The 10,068-nt window shown below is 37.0% G+C and overlaps 1 protein-coding gene and 1 long non-coding RNA gene across 2 annotated transcripts; one reads left to right on the top strand and one right to left on the bottom strand.

The window, feature by feature from the left end:
• The first annotated feature begins 2,170 nt into the window (after nt 1-2,170).
• LOC122070917 lies at nt 2,171-3,775 on the top strand. The gene is made up of 2 exons (XR_006138014.1): nt 2,171-2,839; nt 2,981-3,775. It is a non-coding gene; the product is annotated as an uncharacterized LOC122070917 (long non-coding RNA).
• A 2,073-nt stretch (nt 3,776-5,848) lies between these two features.
• On the bottom strand, nt 5,849-7,774 carry LOC122070925 (putative disease resistance protein At1g58400). The gene has a single exon (XM_042635176.1). It carries the CDS (start codon nt 7,772-7,774, stop codon nt 5,849-5,851), a length of 1,926 nt encoding a protein of 641 aa, XP_042491110.1.
• Between the last annotated feature and the right edge of the window lie 2,294 nt (nt 7,775-10,068).

Genomic DNA, 10,068 nt, shown 5'->3' with positions numbered 1-10,068 from the left:
ATCGAGGACTAATGCGTAATTTATTTACTTAAATTGGGGGTTTTGGTTACATTTACTTGTCACGTATATACTAGTAAATATTACATTTAGAATGTACTATTTGATACATTGAATGATGGGTTACATCCCAATGGGTCTTACCCTTTCACGTATTAGATTCACCTTCTATGACTGTACATTCTAGTTGGCATGTATTTTTGAGAGGTTGGTATGTTAGTTTGGGATCTCTAGATATTAGATTTGATATAATGTCATAAAGATATGGATCCTAATTTCATTGTCTTTGATGTACAAGTGGGAGACTGTTAGTAATAATGCGTCTATCAAGGTATTATGTGCAAAATTATAGAGATTTGATCCTCACCTACTTTTAAGTGTGTATGTAAACCTAATAATTAAAGAGTTAGAGCAATTATGATAACTGTCCACCCCTCCCTAAGATAAGGATTGATCTCTTTATTAAGGGATAGAGGAGAAGTGACTCTCGTACAATAAGAGCACACACACTCTCTCCCTATTTAAGAAATAACAAATCAAAAGTAGAAACTCCTACTTCATCTTCTCTTGAAGAAAAAGATTTCACTCCATCACTGAACAGAGAGCCAACAAGCTATTGTGGAAGGTGAACGTCGCGTTTGAAGGGCTAAGTCCACTTAGAGATTTTGTGATAGTGAAACTAAGGTACCATTTTCACCATTTCATTAATAATTATTCAGATGTCTGACCCTACCAGTAGGATGATCCAAATTGTTTCCGCACTTACAGGTGCGTGGAATAAAGTTCATAGGATAAAATATTGGAAATAGAAAGAAGAAAATAGAGATGTAAAGATAAGGATAGAATAGAAAAGTTTAATAGAATTTAACTAATTAGGATATAGCCCACCTCTTGGCTTTATCGAGGAAGTCAAAGACCTTCTTTCTCTCAAGAAAGAAATTATAGAACCAGAACAATCAATGTTTATCCATCCCTTTACTTCTCATACTATGCTTATTTTACAGGCTTACATTTAGTTACTTAAACATGTATAACTTACCTACGTTAACTCTTTACAACTCCTCCCCCATGAACCTCATTACCACCCAACTTCTCGTACAGTGCCTCACACATAAATAACTACTTAACTAAATAAATAATAATTGCATCGAGATGACTCCCTACCTTACATATGTAAGAAAGAGCCCCATGAGAAATTGGATTCCAACCAAGAGTACCAGACCCTCAAGAAGATTCTGTTTCTTGCTAGTATCAAGGGACTTCCACAGTCTATCATTTTTATCCTTTGGTCAATGAGTAATGTGAAGAAGAAAACAGTAGGAATTGAGAAGGAACCACATAGATTTGTATCATGAGGGTGAAGACCAGGAAATGTCACTCCTACAACCCAATCCTTTCATGAGAATAGGGATGAAGAGAAAATCTTGTGGCATGTGTTTGATCTTGTAATTCTCTTTTGCCTCTATCACGTTTCAACCTCTGTCCATGATCTGGGTGCAAAGGAAGAAATCTTTAGTGCTTTAATTGGGTAACATACTGCAGTCCTTCTGGAAGAATATTCAAATGTGGACTATTTTGGAAACAGAGGAATGTTGTGCTTTGCAATGTCCCTTCTTCAATCTTAGTTCATTCCGTTAGATTCATACAAGCATAAGTCCCTCTAGCTTAGGAAACCCACCCACCCGAAAAAATTCTTCATTCATTTCTCTGACCTCGCATGCTTCCCATAGTGTTAGAAATTTCAAGTTAGGAAGAAATTGAAGTACAAAGATTGCTTCCCCAGGTAGAAAGGGAAAAAAATTAATTTTCACTTGGTGAGGTTCTTCATGGAGTAGACACAGTCAAGTCGATCTGTTAGATGCCTGTATAGGAAAAGTTTTCTGACAAACGACAATTGTGAAAATAGTGCCAAAATGGGCAACAGGTAATCCTCATCACCACTTGTATTTAGAGATAAAGACTGAATTTCTCCCATAGTTTGTCGAAATTACATGTGGACCTAAGGGTTTGAACGAATTTCAACCCCCTCCCCTATAGTTTGAAAAATTCTTACAATTAGGTCCAATCCGTTAGTCACCATGAAAGTGATGTTACTTTTTATGATGCATCTTAATACCGAAAATCCCCTTATATCAAGGTGGACTTACTAATACACCCTTCTTAAAAGAAGCAAAAGAACGTTGTATTTCGTTCTTCTTCTGCAACCTTGTGCTTCTGCAACCTCAACTTGGTTCTTTTGCAACCTCTAATCTTGTAATTCATTCTTATTTTAAAAGCCTTCTGCAAATCCATGGTCACCGATCTGACGAAGCTGATGTGAACGCCGAGGCCACGATGTTTACCAGAACATTCAAGACACATGAAGATGCCATATGATACCAAAGCCCACTATGGTTTCTTCTGAGAGTCAGCCATCGATGTCCGATCCTGGGGAGCGATTCTCTCTGAACCGACCATGACTTTGGGGTTGGATTACAGATTCACTCATTCTCTGTGTTCTGGAGACCTCGCACGAGCTCTCCTCTCTGCCTCACCTCTCTCTCTCTGTTACCGCTCATTCTTCCTCCTTCCAATTTCAACTTCCATCTTCCATCTTCAAAATTGCTTCTGCTTCCAAGGGTTTTCCTTCTCTCATTCTCTTCCTCTGCAAAAAGAGATTCTTCTTCCAGGGTTTTCCCTTCTCTTTGAATTATAGTAGTCTAAATCGGAAGGGAGAAACATAAGAGCTTCGACTGGTTCGATTCGCAAGGAAGAAGGGAAAGAAAGAAAAAGAGAGAGAGAGAGATGTAATCTGAAAGTTGAATCTCTCTCAAAAGAGATTTATTTTCAAAGCTATCTAAAGGTACGTTCTCCTTTTCTTTTTCCCTTCTTTAATTTCTGTCCCTTCTTGTCCCAATTTCATACGACCTTAGCACCTATTTGTTGACTCGAGGAGCCTCACAACCTTCAATGCCGCTCCTCTAAATTCCAATTTTTTTCGCAGCTTTCTGTTCTTGCTCAATGTGAGATTTCAGCAAGCTCCAATTAACTTAATTGACTACCCTCCCAACCCAGTGTACTATGGCGATCGATCTGCTCGGCCTTCAAGAGTTCTGGTCTCTGGATGAGTCCCAGAATTTTGTTTTCTCATGATCTACGCCACTCAGATGTCGTTACCGTCAAAGAATACCGTGCTTCTCTTTTGGATTCAATTTTGATTTCGGTGTTACCGCAAGCTTCGAACGAGAACTATCATTTTCCGCTGATGAGTTTTTCTTTGACGAACAAATCCTTCCTTGTCAAATTAGGGAGAAAACACAAACAATACCTCCTTCGAAACATACCATCAAGCTAAGCCTCCTCTTCTTCAACCTCTGCCTCTACCTCTACCTCTGTTTCCTCCCCCTTTCCTCCCCCTTCTCGTACTGATACTATGATGACAGCAGCAACGATGTTGATGACGAGTACAAAAACCCTAAAATTGAATCTGTAATCAAACCCCTAACCGGTCCAGATGAGAAACCGTGGTCGGTTCAGGAGTTTGTAAGCCAAATAAGAAGTATCCTTCTCACTCTAAATCTGCACCGTCCACCTCAGCAATGCGCTAAAGGGGTAATATGATCTTTTAATGTTTAAAAATAACATTATACTCACACCATCAATGTTAGGGGAGGGGGCGTAATTCATGCAAACCCTTGGATCCATGTGTAATTTTGACAAACTATAAGGTATGTGGCGTAATTTTTTCTTATTTTATTTATTTATTTTATTTATTATTATGCATATGGTCCTTTATTTCTTTTGAGCCTACAATCTGGTTGTTCTTTTATAATCTCTCTCTCTCTATCTATATATATATATATATATTATTTTCATTTGCCAAAATAATTTTCACTCTGTAAATTTTCTTAAAAACAAAAAATAATTATAAAATGTGACATATTTGGCTTGGATCAGATATCAAATTTGGATAATTAAGTGACAGCCATCAAACCATCATATACCCAACTTTATTGACCATTTTCCATGCCAATCTAAGCCACCTGCCCCCTCTTCCCTTCCCTTTCTCTGCACGGTTTTATGGATGGCTAAACTTACTTCAAGGTGTACTCTTCTTCTTCAAGTAGTGAAATTTATAGCATATCGTATTGATAACTATGACATTTGGAGCCACACATGACCAATCCAAGGAGAGGTGTTACATTATCCTAATAGCAATAAATCACTTAAAAAAATAAGAGAGAGAGTTTTGGAATTGATAAGAGTTCTAATGAAATGTTTTTATTGAGCAGAAGTCTACTATATCTGTTTGTTCTAAGCTTGTCGCCCACCCTTTGATATCAGACCATTCCCAAAATCAATAAAAAGTTGATAAAATCACTAAAAAATGCAGAAAGTATCTCTTGTGGATGTTGACCTGGTGACCCCTGATCTTGGACTACAACAATCTCCTTTAAAAGCTAAGTAATGATTCAGTCTGTTTTATTCCTAGACTAACAAATAGAAGTTCTCATGAATTCCCAAAGTATGGTGAGGAAAGTTATTATCATACCTGTTTGAGGACTCTGTTTTTCTCTTTTTTTATCTGTTCAAATCTAATTATGATTACTTTTCAGAAGAAAAAAAAAAAAAGTGACAAGCAGTACTGGAATCTATAATAAATTACATCTCACATTAAGCTGAGTATGGCATTCTTTGTTTATCTTAAATCAAGAAGAAAATGAAAAACTACATCTGGAGAGAATCACCATATGATTTTTGTCTGCATTCCTGAAAAATGTGCTGACTTATGCTACTGCGTACCTAATCAGTGTGAATCGGCGATGTTCTGTCTCAAAACTGGGATATACAAGCGCGGCATTCCCTATTTCCAGATAGAGAGGCTTTTTCAAAACCATCCCCAACATTCCTTTCTGTTCCACGGACTTCATGGCTCATTTACTATCTATTTCCATTCCCGGCTTTAAGACAAAGACGATCCAACAGAATGCCTTAAGCCCATGTTGAATAGTTCTAATGAAGTCTAAAATCATACCAGAACAACTAGTAGGAATTTTGACTGAACAGGATCATATACAAAACAATGGAAATATCAGATAGCAGGTTAGGAATATTAGAACAGCACACAATTCTGCAGAATTTCTAAGAGACAGAATCAGTTTCTGCCCTACCCAAGCTAGCACAGTAGAGTCACAGAATAAAGAAAGGAACCAGACTATAGAGAACTCTGATAAGTTAAAACAGAACAGTTAGAACAAACCTATACTCTAGTCGATGGATTTATTCCAGTAGCAGATTCAGCCTGCAGAAATTGGGCCAAGACTTGAGAGAAATATAGACATATCTTTACTACCTTAAAAATTTGCCATATGGTAAATTAATTATTTGATCATATGAATTTTTTGCTGCAAAATTTTGGGTGGTTAGAACTGGCACATCATTTTTTTTTCTGAATGGTTGGTGGAACAGGAGAAAATCATCTAAGATGGTATACGATATGATTGAAATCAGCTACTAAGACAAGTATGCGATCCAAATTAAGTGTATATTGTATACTTTTTGGAAGTGCTATAAATCATGAACAACGGAAATGGAGGAATTCCAAGCTTGGCCACCACCCTTTAAGATATGAATCCATCTGCAGATGCCAAAAGTAGCTCATATCACTACAATGTGGCCTGCAATTCAGTACACAACATAGCACATTGAGTTTGGCCTAATCCAGTAAGCCGAATGTTTAATCATCATCTTAAAAGCAAAAAAACAAAAATGCATGAAAAGTGAAAACAATTTACATTCTGAAGAAAATTTGTACCCAGAGGCTGTGCTTGACCTTGTAATTTTCTTTTCCTTCAGTTGAAAGAACATGGCATCACATCACAACCCATGTGCGTAGGGATGAAGAGAAAAATTGTACTTGTGGGATGTGTTTGATCTTGTAATTCTGTTTGCCTCCATCACGTTTCAACCTCCGTTCAAGATCTGGGTGCAAGGGAAGCATCTCCAGTACTTTTAGTGTGCTGACATATTGCAGTCCTTCTGGAAGAATCATCAACCGTGGACAATCGTGGAAGCGGAGGAATTCTAAGCTTGGCAATGCCCCTTCTTCAATCTCTGTCCATTCTAGTAGATTCCTAGAAGCAATAAGAAGTACCTGTAGCTTAGGAAACCCACCCACCTTGCTAAAGTCTTTTTTTATTACTTTGACCTCGCAAGCTCTCCACAATGTCAGATTTTTCAAGTTGGGAAGAAATTGAAGTACAGAAAGTTCTTCCTCAGATAGAAAGGAAAACCCTAATCTTAGCTTAGTGAGGCTCTCCATGGAGCATGCCCAGTCAAGTAGATCCATTAGACGCCCATTTAGGCAAAGGTTTTTTATGGATGGGGATGGTGAAAATGGCTCCAGTGTGGGCAACAATTCATCCTTTCCATAACCTCTTGTATGTAGAGATAAAGACACGAGTCTTGTCATCTTTATAATAGAAGCAGAGAGCTCACTGGCATGTTCTACAGATGCATCCATCAATTCCAGTTTCCTGAGTTGAGTCAAACTCCTTAATTCTTCAATGAAGCCATGTCTTAGAAATAAACCAGTTAAGCTCTGGAGGTTAGTTAATATGCTTATACCCGAGGGGACTTTAATTTCATTCACTGGCAACTTAAGGTGCCTCAAATGTAGAAGATCCAGAACTCCACTTGGCAATCCCCTCAGACTTTTAAGCCATCTAATATCCAAAGTTTGTAGATTTTGAAGATTGCCTATGCTCTTTGGAATCTCATTCAATGCTGAATGTTTCAAGCCTAGATACCTCAACTGTATCAGATCTCCTATTTCTTCTGGTAAGCTCTTAATTTTAAGATCCTCAATCTCCAAAACCCTCAAAAATTTGAAGTTATGGAAGGCACTTGTTATGCAGGACCAGTGGTTGTCAAAAATGCCCTCATTATACGAAAAGACATATAATGATCCAATTGGGTGATCATTGAAGCTTGTCGTGATAGTCTCACCATGATGGTGGATGACAACAATGCAGGAACTCTGAGGAAATTTAGAATCGGAAAACAGACTCTGACTGATAGAATCTCCTTGTTGTATCTTAAGTAGACAAATTTTATGATAAGGGTCGACAACTTTGACTTTATTTTTGAAACCAATTTTAACCTGAAGCATTCCTTGGCCAACCAATTCCTTGATTTTTTCTTCAGCAATTTCCTCCATGATTTCCCCTGGTCTTCCTTGTAAAACACCTTCAGCCACCAAGAGCCGAACCAATCTTCCTCTACTTATTTTCTCAGGGAAGAGAGAACAGTAGAGCAAGCAGGATCTAAGGTAAGAAGGCAAGTTTCTATAATTCAAAGCAAAGGGGGCAAGAGATTCCTCACCTACTACATCAACACTATCACCAGAAGAACTTTGCCCAATTTCTTCTGTCGCTTTCCATGTTGGTGGCATAATGAGTTGGGATCTTTGGCGCAAAATTTCGGCAATACGTGCATTGATCTTCCCCAATTCACCGCAAAACTGCACAATTGACAGTGCCTGATCAGACCCATCTTGGCTTCTAGCCTTAGTGACATACTCATTGATACAATTTTCCGCATCATGTAATGTTTCTATCAAATCGCCCAGCCAATTGCAAACCAATCCATCTTCTTGTTTACTAGTACTACCTATATCTCCGGAAAAGCTTACAATCTCCTCAAGTCTATTCTTGAGCTTTTGGATTTGATCTTGCAGACTTGGAGAAGCTTCTTGCAATTTTAGAGAACTCAATCTTTGCAGAAAGAATTTCACCATCTCCTATCGATGTGCAGTTGGATGAACAACAAGGAAAGTCTTGTTTGTTCGATTTTTAGGGAGATTGAGAAAAACAGAGTATAAGAAAATGTTTGGTCGATGTAACCAAAAAATAAAAGCTTTTCTCTTATATTCAGGAAAGGGACTTCACCATTACCTGTGTCCATCTTTCATTTGTTGAACCAAAAAATATCTCAGTAGTTTTCACATTCATGAAGGCAGTCAAGTCTAATCACTTTCCATCCTATCCAATCAAACTGATGTGGAAAATTTATGTGTTGCATTTTTTAAACCAAATCTGTTTGGTTTCGATATAATTTTTATTCAGTTTCATGAAAGATTTCAACTTATTTATCACTTACTTCACATATGATATATAATGGAACTACTTGGCAAATACATGATTTTATTTTAGTATTTCGAGGTTCAAGTAACTAAAGCTATGTCTATTAACAACAACTGTCTAACGCAGCTGATGAGCTATAGCGTGCAAAAACACTCATGATCACTAGGAGGTCTCAAGTTCGAGTCTCCTACCTGTTGCCTACTTCTTCTCTCCCTACCTATCAATATATATATATATATATATATATTAATAAGATTATTATAATATGACAAAGAAACATGTTTAGGCTTTCTTAGGGTGACGGGATAATTTCTAGCAATATGATGGGGGGGGGAGAATGCTCCGTTGCTGCCAAGTGTATATAACACAATTAATATCCATCACATTTATTTATGAAAATAAAATCTTGACTTTTAAAATAGGATTTTGTTTTAAATTTTGTATAACCTTTCGATAAAATATTTTCTCTTTTTTAACTCCTTATTCAGATATAAATTGAATTTAAGAATTCATGAAAAATATTTCACTTGTTAAGAAATTGAGTTCACATGATTAGCACCCATATATTGCCCATGATAACACAGGAAATTAATTTAAGAGGAAGGAAGCAAAATTAAGTACCACTGCTAAAGCCATTGGACATAAAAAGATCAGTTGATCTATACTTTTTTTTTTTAGGGGCGTGAATCATTGCATAAAGCAAAAGTAAAAGGTCAGGATATAAGGACATAAGTCGGGTTCAAGTCAGAAGGAGGCCACTTTGACTGAAAAAGAAATGGAAACGGTATAGGACCCTAGTTAGCAATTCGGCCGAATAATTCACGAATTATTCGGTCGAACCGAATTTTTTTGAATTAAACAAAAAATTCTGACCGAATTCGAATAAAAAATAAAATTCGGTAAAATTCGCGGTTTTTTCAAAAGTGAATATAAAACGTGAATAAATCGTGACGAACCGGATTAAACCGAATTATTCGGTTATCATTAACCCACTTAAAAAAAAACATAAAAAAATTAAAAAAAAATTTTAAAAACAAAACAAAACATAAAAAACCAAAACCGAACTTTGAAGTCCACGTGATTCTTCTTTGGAAACCAAATCCCTCCCATCTCTTACCTTCTTTGAAAACCAGTGTATGCACCTCGCCGGCTTGCCACTCGCTGCCTCGCTGCCTCGCCACCTCACCCTCTCTGAAAAAACTAACACATCTCAAGTTTCTCAGCTTGTAGATCCATCTCACAATTTTGGCCTTTTGGGTTTCTACTTTCCACTTACGGCATCTTTTGGTTATGCGGCTTCCGCCATTCTGCGAACTCTTGCCATCTTGCGGCTATGGATGATGGAATCATGGAACTAGGTGAATCATGGATTGAATGATGTGATTTTGAACTTTTATATTCCTACAGGACAATTTCTTTAGAAATTGGATTACTGTAACTATTGTTTCCATCACCCAATGATAGTTTTTCCTAGTTTTTTATTGTATTATATATTTGAACTACAGTAATTTGCTCTTTCTAGGTGTACATATTAAGTTAATTACTTGATAAATAAAAAAGATGCAATAAATTATAAAAAGAAAAACGTCCAAATTTTTTTCCCGACTTTTATTTTTGTAATCGAATAATTCTCGAATCCGAATCCGATTTTTATTTTGTCCGCTTTTTTGACCGAACCCTTAAATTGACCAGTCGAATTATTCCGAATAATTCTCCGTCCAAATAATTCCTGAATCTGAATTTGCTAGATATGTATAGGACTGACTACAAAATCACCCCTCCTAGGACTCCACAAAGGCGGGACTAGCACTGGGTAATGGCCCCTTTTATGCTTTGGGTCAAGCCTAATGTCAAAGAAAGATTACTCATCTCAAATTCCAATCCTATGGTCCACCTACTTTTTGATTCAATGGACCTGATTTTCAACCTCGGAAGATTTTTTTCTTCT

This window comes from Macadamia integrifolia, unplaced genomic scaffold (assembly GCF_013358625.1).
Source record: "Macadamia integrifolia cultivar HAES 741 unplaced genomic scaffold, SCU_Mint_v3 scaffold_157A, whole genome shotgun sequence".
Taxonomy (NCBI): Eukaryota; Viridiplantae; Streptophyta; class Magnoliopsida; order Proteales; family Proteaceae; genus Macadamia; species Macadamia integrifolia.
Note: the sequence above shows the minus strand (reverse complement) of the source record. Positions and strands in the feature narration are given on the sequence as shown.

Coding starts and splice junctions, on each gene's coding strand:
- LOC122070925 (XM_042635176.1), bottom strand. CDS start 7,774: ATGGTGAAATTCTTTCTGCAAAGATTGAGTTCTCTAAAATTGCAAGAA.